Source organism: Nerophis ophidion, linkage group LG23, assembly GCF_033978795.1.
Source record: "Nerophis ophidion isolate RoL-2023_Sa linkage group LG23, RoL_Noph_v1.0, whole genome shotgun sequence".
NCBI lineage: Eukaryota > Metazoa > Chordata > Actinopteri > Syngnathiformes > Syngnathidae > Nerophis > Nerophis ophidion.
Window position 1 is genome coordinate 35,211,992 of NC_084633.1, and position 19,382 is coordinate 35,231,373.

The 19,382-nt window shown below is 37.8% G+C and overlaps 1 protein-coding gene across 1 annotated transcript in view; it reads left to right on the forward strand.

Moving 5' to 3' along the window:
- LOC133541148 (sarcoplasmic/endoplasmic reticulum calcium ATPase 1-like) overlaps nucleotides 1-19,382 on the forward strand; it is a 114,904-nt gene that overhangs the window by 70,077 nt on the left and 25,445 nt on the right. The window contains exons 14-20 of the mRNA XM_061884261.1: nucleotides 3,645-3,776; nucleotides 5,124-5,249; nucleotides 10,355-10,573; nucleotides 10,657-10,768; nucleotides 14,215-14,438; nucleotides 14,507-14,727; nucleotides 14,797-14,999. Coding sequence (XP_061740245.1) covers nucleotides 3,645-3,776; nucleotides 5,124-5,249; nucleotides 10,355-10,573; nucleotides 10,657-10,768; nucleotides 14,215-14,438; nucleotides 14,507-14,727; nucleotides 14,797-14,999 — 1,237 coding nt within the window. The remainder of the gene's footprint in view (nucleotides 1-3,644; nucleotides 3,777-5,123; nucleotides 5,250-10,354; nucleotides 10,574-10,656; nucleotides 10,769-14,214; nucleotides 14,439-14,506; nucleotides 14,728-14,796; nucleotides 15,000-19,382) is intronic.

Genomic DNA, 19,382 nt, shown 5'->3' on the forward strand with positions numbered 1-19,382 from the left:
GAGTCCATGTGGTGATATCCTTTAGAGATTGATGTTGGTTTTTGATACAGTGCCGTCTGAGGGATGGAAGGTCACGGTCATTCAATGTTGGTTTCCGGCCATGCCGCTTACGTGGCGTGATTTCTCCAGATTCTCTAAACCTTTTGATGATATTATGGACTGTAGATGTTGAAATCACAAAATTTCTTGCAATTGCACTTTGAGAAACATTGTTCTTAAAGGGGAACGTTATCACAATTTCAGAAGGGTTAAAACCCATAAAAATCAGTTTCCAGTGGCTTATTTTATTTTTCAAAGTTTTTTTCAAAATTTTACCCGTCCCGGGATATCTCTAAAAAAAGCTTTAAAGTGCTTGATTTTCGCTATTTGCTTAAGCCACTGTTTCCCTGTGACGTCACATAGCGATTCCAATACAAACAATGGCGGATAGCACAGCAAGATATAGCAACATTAGCTCGGATTGAAACTCGGATTTCAGCGGTTTAAGCGATTCAACAGATTACGCATGTATTGAAACAGATGGTCGGAGTATGGAGGCAGATAGCGAAACCGAAATTGAAGAAGAAACTGGAGCTATTGAGCGAATAGCTATTGACGCTATTCGGCCATGCATGTCTGCGTTAGCATCGCCGGTAAAATGTGCAGACCAACCGATCGGGACTTTTGCATTGACACTTGATCAACTTAAATCCGTCGATTGGTAAGTGTTTGTTTGGCATTAAATGTGGGTGGAAGGAAACTCTGGATGTAAATATAGTTTTAAATGTACATACAGGTAGCCTAAATAGCATGTTAGCATCGATTAGCTGGCAGTCATGCCGCGACCAAATATGTCTGATTAGCACATAAATCAACAACATCAACAAAACTCACCTTTGTGATTCCGTTGACTTTATTGTTGGGAATGCATCTGCTTTGAGTGTCGCAGGATATCCAGACATTTTTGCCATCTCTGTCGTAGCATCGCCGGTAAAAACCAAACGAGGGACTTTCGCATCTCTTGACACTGGAGCAACTTAAATCCGTCGATTGCTAAGTGTTTGTTTGGCATTAAATGTGGATGGAGGGAAAGGCCGGATGAAAATATAGCTACAAATGAGGCGTAATGCTACAATATGTACACACAGCTAGCCTAAATAGCATGTTAGCATCGATTAGCATGCCGTGCTAATCGATGGACATTCTATGTATATCAACTTGAATCCGTCCCTGATCGTGTTGTTACAACACACCGACGAGGCATGATGTCTCCAACAGTCGAAAAAACGGAAAATAACAGAGCTGGTTTGACTCGATGCGTGTGATGTGTTAGGGAAAAATGGCGTTGAGTACCGATGTGAGGTGACGTTCTGACGTCGTCGCTCAGAGAGGGATAAACAGAAAGGCGTTTAATTCGCCAAAATTTACCCATTTAGAGTTCGGAAATCGGTTAAAAAAATATATGGTCTTTTTTCTGCAACATCAAGGTATATATTGACGCTTACATAGGTCTGGTGATAATGTTCCCCTTCAAACTGTTTGACTATTTGCTCACGCAGTTGTGGACGAAGGGGTGTACCTCGCCCCATCCTTCCTTATGAAAGACTGAGCATGTTTTTATACCCAATCATGGCACCCACACTGTAAAAAACAATTCTGTAAAAAAAAAACGTGATCTACTGGCAGCTACGGCTGCCAAACGAAAACCATAAAATTAAAGTAAAACAATGTAAACCAAATAATGATCAAAAACATTATATTTACAAAAATTTTCATCAAACGTTTTGCGGAAAAATATCGTAATTTTACAGATCTTTACTAAATTGTTAAGATCAACCACCTTTAATAAAGTGACGATGCAAACAGTTCTGCAGAAAAATACCTTTTTTCTACAGAGTCTTTCCAATTTATTACGATCAACCAACTTTAATGAAGCGACAATGCTGGCAGATCCACAGAAAAACACCATTATTTTACAGATTTTTTCTGAATTTTTAAAATCAGGGGCCACTGTATGTAGAAATGACATAAGTGGATTCACCTTCTTTGAATGGCTATACCATTACCAACCTGGCGATATACTTGCCAATCTTCACGAGAGACTTCCTGTGACCCTCGCGAAGGGTCCTGATATCGACCGTAATTTTGGGGAGTGCCGTCACGGCGCTACCTTTATTGTCCTCGATAACCTTTAGTCGCGTTGGCTCGTTTGCCAGACAACCAGCAAGGGAGACGCATTTCGTACAAGATTTCGTTTAATAAACAATACTGGCTGAAAGACATACTTGATCAACAGCCATACAGGTCACACTGATGGTGGCAGTACAAACAAATTTAAGACTGTTACAAATATGCGCCATATTGTGAACCCACATCAATAAAGAATGACAAACACATTTCGGGAGAACATCTTCACCGTAACACAAAATAAACACAAAAGAACAAATACCCAGAATGCCACTCTTCCGGGCTGCACCCCCGCAGCCACCAAACCCCGCCCGCCTCAACCGATCAAGTATGTCTTGCAGTCACTATTGTGTATCATATTACAGAGAAAAATGTCAAATTGTTAGTATGAGCATAAACCTTTATATAACAGATGACAAATATTTTTCAACTTGAATATGAAAATACACTTAAATATTAAAAAAACAAGATTTTCCTTAAAATTACACATAAAACGGTTAGATTGTTAGTATGGACATATACTTTTGTATAACAAGCACAATATTAAATAAAAGTTCCTTACTGTTATTTTACATGAATTTGAAAGTAATTTGAGAAAACAGAAAATGATATGTATTATTAATATGGTATTTTTCTGTAAAAAAAAAATAGAAATATACATAGTTTGTCATTACTGGCATATTACTTAAAATAACAGGCGGTTTGTTTATTTACAGATAATGTCTTCAATTCTACAGTTTTATAACCTATTTTAAAAAAAGTTCAAAATTATAGTTGAAATTTAGAGTAAATTAACCATAAAAATAGGATTTTATTTTTACAGTGAAGTGAAGTGAATTATATTTATATAGCGCTTTTCTCTAGTGACTCAAAGCGCTTTACATAGTGAAACCCAATATCTAAGTTACATTTAAACCAGTATGGGTGGCACTGGGAGCAGGTGGGTAAAGTGTCTTGCCCAAGGACACAGCGGCAGTGACTAGGATGGCGGAAGTGGGAATCGAACCGGCAACCCCCAAGTTGCTGGCACGGCCACTCTACCAACCGAGCTATACCGTTGCACCTGTTCCCAATTAGCCTGCACACCTGTGGGATGTTCCAAATAAGTGTTTGATGAGCGTTCCTCGACTTTATCAGTATTTATTGCCACCTTTCCCAACTTCTTTGTCACGTGTTGCTGGCATCAAATTCCAAAGTTAATGATTATTTGCAACAACAAAAAAAGTTTATCAGTTTGAACATCAAATATGTTGTCTTTGTAGCATATTTAACTGAATATGGGTTGAAAAGGATTTGCAAATCATTGTATTCCATTTATATTTACATCTAACACAATTTCCCAACTCACATGGAAACGGGGTTTGTATGTTGTGGTATTTTTAGAAGGTTTAAAAAAGGAGCTTTGGCCCGCAAATGACTGCATTTTGGACACCCGTGGCCTAAAGTCCACTCTGTGGTATGTCCTTGATTCCCTGCAGTCCAAGGGCATCTACGAGAAGGTGGGCGAGGCCACTGAAACGGCGCTGAGCTGCTTGGTGGAGAAGATGAACGTGTTCAACACGGAAGTGCGGAGCCTGTCCAAGGTGGAGCGAGCCGACGCCTGCTGCAGCGTAAGTTCTCTCCATCACTCCTTGAGGCTGAACATAGAGCTTTTGCTACTATTGTCATAATGCATGTTGTTACATTCTTCTCCACGGTGGCAAGTAGACAAGTAGCATCATCACTGGAGGGCAAGAACCAGCTAAAATCAGGTTTGCCTGATACCATTTTTTTGGTGCCGGTACCAAAATGTATTTCGATATAGCTCGGTTGGTAGAGCGGCCGTCTCAGCAACTTGAGGGTCGATGGTTCGATTCCCGCTTCCACCATCCTAGTCACTCCCAGTGCCACCCATACTGGTTTAAAAATGTAACTTAGATATTGGGTTTCACTCTGTAAAGTGCTTTGAGTCACTAGAGAAAAGCGCTATATAAATATAATTCACTTCACTTTTCCCATATTTCGATACTTTTCCCATACCTTTCGGTACTTTTTTAAATAAAGGCGACCACAAAAAAAAGTAATTATTGGCTTTATTTGAACAAAAAAATCTTAAAGTACATGAAACATATTTTTATTATTGTAATTTAGTCCTTAAATAAAATAGTCAACGTACAAGACAACTTAGTAGTAAGTAAACAAACAAAGACTCCTAATTAGTCTGCAGTAACATATTGTGTCATTTATACACCTATTATATTGTCTACATTATGAGGGACAAACTGAAAAAAAATATTTTTAATCCACTTGTTCATTTACTGTTAATATCTGCTTATTTTCTGTTTGAACTTCTGTTAAATGTAATAATCACTTATTTTTCTCTTCTTTGATACTTTCCATTCGTTTTGGATGATACCACACGTTTAGGTATCGATCCGATACCAAGTGGTTACAGGATCGTACGTTGGTCATGTTCAAAGTCCAGGGACGTATTTTCCTGAGTTCATAAACATATGAATTTTTAAAAAGGGAAAAAGATTTTGTGACGATAAAAATATCGATGTAATCACAGTAATATCAGGTAGATACTTGTTATCATTACAGTGGATGTCAGGTGTAGATCCACCATGGCATTTGTTGACATTGTGACACCGGTGAGCTATTGTATCCTCTTACGGTGTGTAGTGAAGCATGTTTAGCTATTCTTCGTCCTCCAGTGATAATGGTACTTGTAAAAACTTACTTTATTTGTCACCATGGTGGCCAGGATTAGTGGTTTAGAAAGTAGCTCGCTAGCCATGTCTTAAAGCAGCTCTTCCTGACTACTTGTCTGATACGGATGACTATCTGTCTGATACCTGTCTGATACTGATGACAACCTGTGTAAAACTGATGACTACTTGTCTAATATTGATGACTACTTGTCTGATATTGACGGCTACTTGTCTGATACTGACTACTTGTCTGCCCACTACCAGGTTATCAAGCAGTTGATGAGGAAGGAGTTCACGCTGGAGTTTTCCAGGGACAGGAAGTCCATGTCGGTCTACTGCTCTCCCGCCAAGTCCGGCAAAGGCCCGGTGGGGAACAAGATGTTTGTCAAGGTGCGATACACCCGCTGATTCGAGTCGACACACAAGTATTTTCTTAAATTTTACTCAAGTCATTTAGAAAAGGTAAACATGCCAGGCTACTAAGAGCGAGCAGCTACACTACAGCTAAGCACATGAGAGCACGCAAGCTAGACATAGTGTCCTTTGTTCAAAAATAGAGCTAAAACGTGACATTTATCATTACAAACCAGTTTAGTTGCATAGTACACACAAATGTGAAGTCTCCAAGGCAAAGGAAGCGTATTACGTTTCCAGTAACAAACTTGTCCGCATCATTTAACTTCCAATGGCCAAAATTCAACCAACAAGTTCTCTTTATGTAATTTGTATTAAAGTGTTAACTTATGTGATTAATCAGTCATCAAATCAAAAATGAGTGAGGAGACTCCCGACTTGAAAACATTTCTGGATGACATTCTGACAATCAAGTTGCATTTTTGTACAAATATATATATTGTTTTCTTAAGCACGTTTTAATTATGCAAGCGAGTGATTAATCACAATTAATCCAAATTCCAAAATGTGATTAATCATGATTAATCCAAATTCCAAAATGAGTGAGGAGACTCCCGACTTGAAAACGTTTCTGGATGACATTCTGACAATGAAATTGCTTTTTTGTACAAATATATATATATTGTTTTTTTTAAGCACATTTTAATCATGCAAGCAAGTGATTAATCATGATTAATCCAAATTCCAAAATGTGATTAATCAGATAAAAAAAAAAAGAATCATTAGTCAGGCCTACTTTATGTATTTTAGGGCTACTAGGAGCTAGCAGCTACACAACATCCAAGCACACAATAGCACACAAGCTAAACATATGTTTCAATATTGCAGTCTAAAACATTTATCAACATAAACAAGTATAGTTGCATATTACATACAAATAATAATAATAATTAAACAATATTACAATGTAAAACATGACATTTGTCAACATAAACAAGTATAGTTGCATATTACTTACAAATCATGATAATTAAACAATATTGCTATGTTAAACATGAAATGTATCAACAAAAACAAAAATAATTGCATAATACAGATAATAATAATAATTAAACAAAACTGCAATATAAAACATGACATTAGTCAACATAAACAAAAATAGTTGCTTAATACTTACAGATAATAATAATTAAACAATATTGCAGTGAAAAACATGACATTTATCAACATAAACAGGTATAGTTGCATATTACTTACAGATACTAATAATATTAAAACAGTATTGCAATGTAAAACATGACATTTATCAACAAAAACATGTATAGTTGCGTATTACTTACAAATAATAAAGCAACATTACAATGTAAAACCTTAAATTTGTCAACATAAACAAGTATAGTTGCATATTACTTACAAATAATAATAATAAAAAAATATTACAATGTAAAACCTTAAATTTGTCAACATAAACAAGTATAGTTGCATATTACTTACAAATGATAATAACAATCAAACAATATTGCAATGTAAAACATGACATTTGTCAACATAAACAAGTATAGTTGCATAATACTTACAGATAATAATAATAACAATCAAACAATATTGCAATGTAAAACATGACATTTGTCAACATAAACAAGTATAGTTGCGTATTACTTACAGATCATGATAATTAAACAATATTGCTATGTTAAACATGACATTTATCAACATAAACAAAAATAATTGCATAATACTTACAGGTGATAATAATAATAATTAAACAATATCACAATATAAAACATGACATTTATCAACAAACAAGTATGGTTGCATATTATTTACAGATAATAATAATAATAACTAAACAATATTGCAATGTAACCTGACATTTATCAACATAAACACAAATAATTGCATAATACAGATAATAATAGTTAAACAATATTGCAGTGTAAAACATGACATTTATCAACATAAACAAGTATAGTTGCATATTACTTACAGATAAAAATAAAACAATATTGCAATGTAACACATGACATTTATCAACATAAAAATGTACAGTTGCATATTACTTAATGATGATAATAAAATAATATTACAATGTAAAACATTAAATTTGTCAACAAAAGAAGTATAGTTGGATATTACATACAGACAATAATAATTAAAGAATATTGCAATGTAAAACATGACATTTATCAATATAAACGAGTATAGTTATATTATTTACAGATAATAAAAAAACAATATTACAATGTTAAACATTACATTTGTCAACATAAACAAGTATAGTTGCATAATACTTCCAGATGATAATAATAATTAAACAATACTGCAGTGTAAATCATGACATTTTTTAACATAAACAAGTATAGTTGCATAATACTTACAGATAATAATAATAAAATGTTGCAATGTAAACATGACATTAATCAACATAAACAAGTATAGTTACATAATACAGATAATATTTATAAAACAATATTGTGATGTAACATGACATTTATCGACATAAAAAAGTACAGTTGCATATTACTTAATGATAATAATAAAATAATATTACAATGTAAAACATTAAATGTGTCAACATAAAGAAGTATAGTTGAATATTACTTACAGACAATAATAATTAAAGAATATTGCAATGTAAAACATGACATTTATCAATATAAACAAGTATGGTTGCATATTATTTACAGATAATAAAAAACAATATTACAATGTTAAACATTACATTTGTCAACATAAACAAGTATAGTTGCATAATACTTACAGATGATAATAATAATTAAACAATATTGCAGTGTAAATCATGACATTTATTAACATAAACAAGTATAGTTGCATAATACTTACAGATAATAATAATAAAATGTTGCAATGTAAACATGACATTAATCAACATAAACAAGTATAGTTACATAATACTTACAGATAATATTAATGATAAAACAATATTGCGATGTGACACATGACATTTATCGACATAAAAAAGTACAGTTGCATATTAATGACAATAATAAAATAATATTACAATGTAAAACATTAAATGTGTCAACATAAAGAAGTATAGTTGAATATTACTTACAGACAATTATAATTAAAGAATATTGCAATGTAAAACATGACATTTATCAATATAAACAAGTATAGTTGCATATTATTTACAGATAATAAAAAACAATATTACAATGTTAAACATTACATTTGTCAACATAAACAAGTATAGTTGCATAATACTTACAGATAACAATAATAAAATGTCGCAATGTAAAGATGACATTAATCAACATAAACAAGTATAGTTACATACTACAGATATTAATAATCAAACAATATTGCAATGTAAAAAATGACATTTATCAACATAAACAAGTATAGCTGCTTAATACTTACAGATAATAATAATAAAATGTTGCAATGTAAACATGACATTAATCAACATAAACAAGTATAGTTACATAATACTTACAGATAATAATAATAAAATGTTGCAATGTAAACATGACATTAATCAACATAAACAAGTATAGTTACATAATACGTACAGATAATAATAATAAAATGTTGCAATGTAAACGGGACATTAATCAATATAAACAAGTGTAGTTACATAATATTTGCAGATAATAATAATAATAATAAAATGTTGCAATGTAAACATGACATTAATCAACATAAGTATAGTTACATAATACTTACAGATAATAATAAAATGTTGCAATGTAAACATGACATTAATCAAAATAAACAAGTATAGTTACATAATACTTACAGATAATAAAAATAAAATGTTGCAATGTAAACATGACATTTATCAACATAAACAAGTATAGCTGCATAATACTTACAGCTACAAAAGGCAGGGGCATATTATAAAGTATCCAGTATCAAATGTGTCCGCATCATTCAACTTATTCGATCATGAGATTGACAGAAGGATTTATAGTGGCCACTAGGTTTCGCTAAAAACAAATTACCACTCCACTTCAATGAAAAACAGCATAAGTCTGTCTATTTATTAATTATTTTGAAGTCATTTCACTTGATCCAACCTTTTCTAACATTCCACTCTACAAAATAACAAGTGCCGTATTTCCTTGAATTGCCGCAGGGTATGCGCCTGCCTTGAATTACTGCCGGGTAAAACTCGCTTCCCAAATTAATTAGCGCATGCTTAGTATTACCGCCTGGTCAAACTCCTGTCATCATTTTCAAAATGGAGGAGGCTGATTTCAACACCGGTAATTTGAAATTTAAGGTCAAAAATTACATCACACTCAAATGTTTACCGCATACCTTTGGTAAGTGCCGGAGTGAGAAGAGGTTTTAAAATAATTAGCGCATGCCTTTGGTAATTGCAGGAGTGAGTAGAGGTTTTAAATTAATTAGCGCCCCGGCGGAAATTCAAGGAAATACGGTATGCACAATTCTTGCTGATATTGCATCGCCTCAACGCCAGTATCGGCCAACACTCCAGGCTCCAACATGAGAAGTGGATCGTTGACATGATTTCAAAGGGGTGGGGGGGTCGCACTAATATACAACGAAAACTTTAACCTTAGTCCTAACATAAATAATAAATATAAATCGTTTGAGGTGCTTACTATGAGGTCCGTCAAACCACTGCCTCAGGGCCCTATTCGGACTTTATCAATGAATTCTCAGAGTTCGTTGCTGATCTAGTGACGCACGCCGATAATATAATTATAATGGGGGACGTTAATATCCATATGAATAAACCATCGGACCCACCGTGCGTAGCCATGTACTGCTTGCCTGTGTATCGGCTGGGGACATCTCTGCGCTGCTGATCCGCCTCCGCTTGGGATGGTTTCCTGCTGGCTCCGCTGTGAACGGGACTCTCGCTGTTGTGTTGGATCCGCTTTGGATCCATTATGGATTGAACTTTCACATGTTAGACCCGCTCGACATCCATTGCTTTCGTCCTCTCCAAGGTTCTCATAGTCATCATTGTCACCGACGTCCCACTGGGTGTGAGTTTTCCTTGCCCTTATGTGGGCCTACTGAGGATGTCGTAGTGGTTTGTGTTGTGGTTTGTGCAGCCCTTTGAGACACTAGTGATTTAGGGCTATATAAGTAAACATTGATTGATTGATTGATGTGTTCCCCCCCCCCCCCCCCCCCCGCAGGGCGCGCCAGAGGGTGTGATCGAGCGTTGCACGTACGTCCGCGTAGGCGCCACTCGTCTCCCCCTGACCGGGCCGGTCAAAGAGCACATCATGGCCGTCATCAAGGAGTGGGGCACGGGGCGTGATACCCTGCGCTGCCTGGCGCTGGCCACGTGCGACTCCCCTCTCAGGAAGGAGGAGATGAACCTGGAGGAGTCCAGCAGGTTTGCCGACTACGAGGTGGGTGACACACACACACACACACACGGCGTGAAGGCCCCCCTCCTGCTTCTCTGTACTCCTGACGCTCTTCTCGGCACCAGACTGACCTGACCTTTGTGGGCTGCGTTGGCATGCTGGACCCTCCTCGCAAGGAAGTCATGAGCTCCATCCAGCTGTGCCGAGCTGCTGGCATCCGTGTCATCATGATCACCGGTCAGTCCTGCACGCCACCAACTAGTGGCTGGTAAAGGCCCCCGGGGACCCAAAAAGGTCTCAGTCAGTAAAACAAGTCCGATATCATTTTATTTTTATTTTCAATGCTTAAATATCTGTTAATATAAAAAAAAAATTCATGTTTTATGCCCTTTTTGTCAAAGAAAACCCTGTTTTTATTGCAAAAACACAAAATATGCAATCTTTTTTCCAAAAAAAACATTCAAAATGTAATATTTTATGTGAAGTAATTGGAGCCTTTAATATGTCAATAATTCATAACAACATTGATTACATTTAAATGTAGTCAAACTACAAGTTACTCTCCATTAAATGTAACTACGCTACAAGTTACTTTCCATTAAATGTAGTTAAGCTACAAGTTACTCTCCTTTAAATGTAACTAAGCTACAAGTTACTCTCCATTAAATGTAGTTTGACTACAAGTTACTCTCCATTAAATGTAACTAAGCTACAAGTTACTCTCCTTTAAATGTAACTAAGCTACAAATTACTCTCCATTAAATGTAGTTTGACTACAAATTAATCTCCATTAAATGTAACTAAGCTACAAGTTACTTTCCATTAAATGTAGTACAGCTACAAATTACTCTCCATTAAATGTAACTAAGTTACTCTCCATTAAATGTAACTAAGCTACAAGTTACTTCCCATTAAATGTAGTTAAGCTACAAGTTACTCTCCATTAAATGTAACCAGCTCCATGTTACTCTCCATTAAATGTAGTTTAACTACAAGTTACTCTCCATTAAATGTAACTAAGTTACTCTCCATTAAATGTAACTAAGCTACAAGTTACTTCCCATCAAATGTAATTAAGCTACAAGTTACTCTCCATTAAATGTAACCAGCTCCAAGTTACTCTCCATTGAATGTAGTTTAACTACAAGTTACTCTCCATTGAATGTAGTAAACTAAGCTACAAGTTACTCTACAATAAATGTAACTAAGCTACAAGTAACGCTCCATGAAATGTAGTAAACTAAGCTACAAGTTACTCTCCATTAAATGTAACAAAGCTACAAGTTACACTTCAATAAATTTAGTTTTACAAGCTACTCTCCATTAAATCTAACTAACTAAAAGTTATGCTCCATTAAATGTAACTAAGCTACACGTTACTCTTCTCAAATGTAGTTTAACTACAAGTTACACTCCCATAAATTTAACTAAGCTACAAGTTACACTTCAATAAATGTAGTTTAACTACAAGCGACTCTCCATTAAATCTAACTAACTAAAAGTTACTCTTTATCAAATGTAACTAAGCTACAAGTTACTCTTCTTAAATGTAGTTTAACTACAAATTACACTCCATTAAATGTAACTAAGCTACAAGATACTGTCCATTAAATGTAGTAAACTAAGTTACAAGTTACTCTCCATTAAATGTAACTAAGCTACAAGTTACTCTGCATTGAATGTAGTTTAACTACAAGTTACTCTCCATTAAATGTAACTAACGACAAGTTCTTCTCCATTAAAGGTAACTAAGCTACAAGTTACTCTTCCTAAATGTAGTTTAACTTCAAGTTACTCTCCATTGAATGTAGTAAACTAAGCTACAAGTTACACTTCAATAAATGTAGTTTAACTACAAGCAACTCTCCATTAAATCTAACTAACTAAAAGCTACTCTTTATTAAATGTAACTAAGCTACAAGTTACTCTTCTTAAATGTAGTTTAACTACAAGTTACACTCCATTAAATGTAACTAAGCTACAAGATACTGTCCATTAAATGTAGTAAACTAAGTTACAAGTTACTCTCCATTAAATGTAACTAAGCTACAAGTTACTCTCCATTGAATGTAGTAAACTAAGCTACAAGTTACTCTACAATAAATGTATTTAAGCTACAAGTTACTCTCCATGAAATATAGTAAAATAAGCTACAAGTTACTCTCCATTAAATGTAACTAAGCTACAAGTTACGCTTTAATACATTTAGTTTAACTACAAGCTACTCTCCATTAAATCTAACTAACTAAAAGTTACTCTTTATTAAATGTAACTAAGCTACAAGTTACTCTTCTTAAATGTAGTTTAACTACAAGTTACACTCCATTAAATGTAGTTTAACTACAAGTCACTCTCCATTAAATGTAGTAAACTAAGCTACTCGTTACTCTCCATTAAATGTAACTAAGCTACAAATTACTCTCCATTAATTGTAGTTAAGCTACAAGTTTCTCCATCTTGACATAAAGATCAATCAATAAAAGTGAACATATTTCAAGTAAAAATATTTTCCTGACTGTGGAACAGAGTCCAACAAAATGAAAGACCTCCCCAACATTAGAAGTTCATATATAGGTAATCATGTAACTGAGAGGGTACATGTAGAACCAAATGACTATTAACTATCTGTCATTCAGCAGGGGACACCCTACAACTACCTCTAAGGGTCCCCACACCCCACTCCAAGTATTTATTCAATTTGATTTTGCTAGATCAACTTCAGAGCTATCCATTGATTTTAGGTTATTTAAAAAAAAGTGTCAAAGTAGAATATTTCATGTGCCCTAAGTTGGTTAATAATTCATAACGTTGATTTTGATGCATTATTATTTTTTGACCATTAACCGTTTTAAAGAAGAAAAAAAAAAAGCAGCCAACATTTGAACTTGTTCCCCTGTTTGCTCTTTTATTCCACCTTTAAAATCAGAATCAGAATCTGAAATACTTTATTAATCCAAGAGGGGAAATTAAAATTTTCAGCACAATCATTCAAGAGCAGAAAAACATTACAGGGAGACAGAACAGGATCAAACATTGCAGGGAGACAGAACAGGATCAAACATTACAGGGAGACAGAACAGGATCAAACATTACAGGCAGACAGAACAGGATCAAACATTACAGGGAGACAGAACAGGATCAAACATTACAGGGAGACAGAACAGGATCAAACATTACAGGGAGACAGAACAGGATCAAACATTGCAGGGAGACAGAACAAGATCAAACATTACAGGGAGACTGAACAGGATCAAACATTACAGGGAGACAGAACAGGATCAAACATTACTGGGAGACAGAACAGGATCAAACTTTACAGGGAGACAGAAACAGGATCAAAGATTACAGGGAGACAGAACAGGATCAAACATTACAGGGAGACAGAACAGGATCAAACATTACAGGGAGACAGAACAGGATCAAACATTACAGGGAGACAGGATAGGATCAAACATTACAGGGAGACAGAACAGGATCGCTGACGGGTCTGCCAACTTTCGGCACTCCTTACAAAAAAGGTGAGATATGGGGGGGTGAGAAAAAAATAAGAGGGGTTCCAGATTTGAGGCCAAGGGAAAAAACAACTCATAGCCATAGCACACATCCCTCTTAGTCATATCAAAATAATTGATGTTGTTTTTGGGGCCTTCAAAGCATAAAAGTCCACCTTTCTGTCTCCTTAGGGGACAACAAGGGGACCGCGGTGGCAATCTGCCGCCGCATCGGTATCTTCTCCGAGGACGAGGACGTCTCCAGCAAGGCCTTCACCGGCCGCGAGTTCGACGACCTGTCTCTGCACGACCAGAAGAACGCCGTCCGAAAGGCGTGTTGCTTCGCCAGGGTGGAGCCGTCCCACAAGTCGAAAATCGTGGAGTTCCTCCAAGGCTTCGATGAGATCACGGCCATGGTGAGGAGCATTTCCGCTCCGTCAAAATTGGAAGGTGTTACTCACCGGCCCTCGTCTCGCCTCCGCAGACCGGCGACGGTGTGAACGACGCCCCCGCCTTGAAGAAGGCGGAGATCGGCATCGCCATGGGCTCTGGCACCGCCGTTGCCAAGTCGGCCTCTGAGATGGTCCTGGCCGACGACAACTTCTCTTCCATCGTCTCGGCCGTGGAGGAGGGCAGAGCCATCTACAACAACATGAAGCAGTTCATCCGCTACCTCATCTCCTCCAACGTGGGCGAGGTGGTCTGGTGAGGACTCGGCGGAGAGGGGAAGTTCTCCACTTCGGTCTCATACCGGTAAAACCTTATTTCACACAGTATCTTCCTGACTGCGGCCCTGGGTCTGCCCGAGGCGCTGATCCCGGTCCAGTTGTTGTGGGTCAACCTCGTGACTGATGGGCTCCCGGCCACCGCTTTGGGCTTCAACCCTCCAGACCTGGACATCATGGGCAAAGCCCCTCGATCCCCCAAAGAGCCCCTGATCTCTGGCTGGCTCTTCTTCAGATATCTGGCCATCGGAGGTATGCCATCGCAAATTTACCACGTGTCAGCTACCCTTTTCGCTACAAACTATTGGAAAAAAATTATACTAGAATGATGAATGCATGTTGTAGATCATGCGTGTCAAACTCTGGCCCGCGGGCCAAATCTAGCCCGCCGTGTAATTTAATTTGGCCCTTTAGGCAATATCATCTTAGCATTAGAGCTGGCCCGCCAGTGTTCTACAGCGTTGGTGCCGCTGTAACACCGCATTCACCGCTAATACTCATACTTGCCAACCCTCCTAATTTTCCCGATAGACTCCCGAAGTTCAGTGCCCCTCCTGAAAATCTCCCGGGGCAACCATTCTCCCGAATTTCTACCGATTTCCACCTGGACAACTATATCGGGGGCCTGCATTTAAGGCATTGCCTTTAGCGTTCTCTACAACCTGTCGTCACGTCCGCTTTTCCTCCATACCAACAGCGTGTCACATAATATTTGTGGCTTTTACACACACACACACACACACACACACACACACACACACACACACACACACACACACACACACGCACAAGTGAATGCAAGGCACACTTGGTCAACCGCCATACAGGTCACACTGAGGGTGGCCGTAGAAACGACTTTAGCACTGTTACAAATATGCGCCACACTGTGAACCCACACCAAACAAGAATGACAAACACATTTCGGGTAAACATCCGCACCGTAACACAACAGAACAAATACCCAGAAACCCTTGCGGCACTAACTCTTCCGGGAAACTTCCAGCAAACTGACCAATAATTAACGTTTTATTCATGCATTTTCTCTTGCTACTTCAAAGCTTGAATGTTTGGTTCATTCATTATTGTTATTTTATTTTCAAATGTATTATTAGCCTGTGGAAAAAATTTGATATTTACCTCAGAAGATTGCAAATAGAAAAAAAGACATACAATTTTTATTTAAATTTTATTTGATATGCCATTGATATTCTTTTAATTATTATTATTATTATTTGAAACTTGATTTTGCATGTCACTAAAGTTATATAAGCCTTGCTTGTTCAATATTTAATGCAAAACTTGTTTGGGTCCCTATTAAAAGGTTAATTTGTTCAACTTTGGCCCGCGGCTTTGTTCCGTTTAAAATTTTGGCCCACTCTGTATTTGAGTTTTACACCCCTGTTGTAGATATTAAAAGCCTACTGAAATGAGATTTTCTTATTTAAACGGGGGTAGCAGGTCCATTCTATGTCATACTTGATCATTTCGCGATATTAGTAGAGAACATCCACGATAAAGTTTGCTAATAAAAAAGCCTTGCCTGTACCGGAAGTAGCAGACGATGTGCGCGTGACGTCACGGGTTGTAGGGCTCCTCACATCTGAACATTGTTTACAATCATAGCCACCAGCAGCAAGAGCTATTCGGACCGAGAAAGCGACGATTTCCCCATTAATTTAAGCGAGGATGAAAGATTCATAGATGAGGAAATTTAGAGTGAAGGACTAGAAAGAAAAAAAAATGCAGTGGGAGAGATTCAGATGTTGTTAGACACACTTACTAGGATAATTCTGGAAAATCCATCCATCTATAAATCATCTTCCGCTTATCCGAGGTCGGGTCGCGGGGGCAGCAGCCTAAGCAGGGAAGCCCAGACTTCCCTCTCCCCAGCCACTTTGTCCAGCTCTTCCCGGGAGATCCCGAGGCGTTGCCAGGCCAGCCGGGAGACATAGTCCTCCCAACGTGTCCTGGGTCTTCCCCGTGGCCTCCTACCGGTTGGACGTGCCCTAAACACCCCCCTAGGGAGGCGTTCGGGTGGCATCCTGACCAGATGCCCGAGCCACCTCATCTGGCTCCTCTCGATGTGGAGGAGCAGCGGCTTTACTTTGAGTTCCTCCCGGATGGCAGAGCTTCTCACCCTATCTCTAAGGGAGAGCCCCGCCACCGCTATGGTCATGACCCAAAGCTCACGACCATAGGTGAGGATGGGAACGTAGATCGACCGGTAAATTGAGAGTTTTGCCTTCCGGCTCAGCTCCTTCTTCACCACAAATCCATTATCTGCCTATTGTGCTGCTAGTGTTTTAGTGACATTAAATAGTACCTGAAAGTCGGAGGGGTGTGGCCACGGGTGTCTTGACCGCCAGTGTTTCTGAGGGGAAGTCACGCAGCTGCAGCAGGACGGAAGCTCCGCTGGTGTCTCCGGTAAGAGCTGACTTATTACCACAATTTTCTCACCGAAAACTGCCGGTTGACGTGGTCGGGATCCATGTTCGCTTGACCGCTCTGTTCCATAGTAAAGCTTTATCTTCGGGAATTTTAAACAAGGAATCACCGTGTGTTTGTGTGGCTAAAGGCTAAAAGCTTCCCACCTCCATCTTTCTACTTTGACTTCTCCATTATTAATTGAATGAATTGCAAAAGATTCAGCAACACAGATGTCCAGAATACTGTGTAATTACGGGATTAAAGCAGACTACTTATAGCTTGGATCGGGCTGGAAAAAAATGTCCGCTACAACCGGAGACATCAAACGCACGCGTCATCATACCGCGACGTTTTCAACAAGACACTTTAATTTAAAATTGCAATTTAGTAAACTAAAAAGGCCGTATTGGCATGTGTTGCAATGTTAATATTTCATCATTGATATATAAACTATCAGACTGCGTGGTGGGTAGTAGTGGCTTTCAGTAGGCCTTTAAAGTAATGGTATTTGTTCAGCAGACATAACTTAGGACTTAAAACTGTGTCACTATATTTTATATCAGTTGATAAAAAAATGTATAAGCTATGGAAAAAAAGGAACAGGAGAAAAATATATTTCATTTCAAATGCATTTTCTTGTGATTAGAATCCCTCAGCTGTCAGGGCAGAAAGGACATGTCTACAACAATTGAAGACTTAAAGGCCTACTGAAACCCAGTCTGATAGTTTATATATCAATGAGGAAATATTAACATTGCAACACATGCCAATACGGCCTTTTTAGTTTACTAAATTGCAATTTTAAATTTCCCTCGAAGTGTCGTGTTGAAAGCGTTTTGACGTCACCGGTTGTAGCGGACATTTTTTTCCAGCCCGATCCAAGCTATAAGTAGTCTGCTTTAATCGCATAATTACACAGTATTCTGGACATCTGTGTTGCTGAATCTTTTGCAATTTGTTCAATTTATAATGGAGAAGTCAAAGTAGAAAGATGGAGGTGGGAAGCTTTTAGCCTTCAGCCACACAAACACACGGTGATTCCTTGTTTAAAATTCCCGAAGGTGAAGCTTTACTATGGATCAGAGCGGTCAAGCGAACATGGTTCCCGACCACATGTCAACCGGCAGTTTTCGGTGAGAAAATTGTGGTAATAAGTCGGCTTTTACCGGAGACATCAGCGGAGCTTCCGTCCTGCTGCAGCTGCGTGACTTCCCTCAGAGACACTGGCGGTCAACACACCCGTGGCCACACCCCTCCGACTTTCAGGTACTATTTCATCTCACTAAAACACTAGCAGCAGAAAAGGCAGATAAGGGATTTTCCAGAACTATCCTAGTAAGTGTGTAATTGTGGTGATAAGTCGGCTCTTACCGCAGTTATCAGCGGAGTTTGCGTCCTCCTGGAGCTGCGGACTATTACCTCCTCCCACCGGAGACACTTGACGGTCACCACACCCGTGGCCACACCCCTCCGAATATAATCTCACTATAACACTACTAACACAATAGGCAGATAAGGGATTTTCCAGAATTATCCTAGTAAATGTGTCTAATAACATCTGAATCGCTCTCAATGCGCTCGCCTTTTTTCTTTTCTTTTTTTTTTGTAGTCCTTCACTCACTATCCTCATCCACGAATCTTTCATCCTCGCTCAAATTAATGGGGGAATTGTCGCTTTCTTGGTCCGAATCGTTCTAGCTGCTGGTGGCTCACATTATAAACAATGGTCAGATGTGAGGAGCCCTCACACGGGTGACGTCATGCGCACATCGTCTGCTACTTCCGGTACAGGCAAGGCTTTTTTATTGGCGACCAAAAGTTGCAAACTTTATCGTGGATGTTCTCTACTAAATCCTTTCAGCCAAAATATGGCAATATCGCGAAATGATTAAGTATGACACAGAGAATGGACCCATTTGAATAAGAAAATCTCATTTCAGTAAGCCTTTAACAGTAAGCCCCTCAAAATAAGGATTATGTAATATCAGAGTTGGGCAAATATGTTGACATTGAGAGAAGGCATGTGTCTGGGGGGGCCAATAAATAAATGATATATACCGTATTTTTCGGACTATAAGCCGCAGTTTTTTTCATAGTTTGGCCGGGGGTGCGACATATACTCCGGAGCGACTTATGTGTGAAATCATTAACACATTACCATAAAATATCAAATAATATTATTTATCTCATTCGCGGAAGAGACGAAGA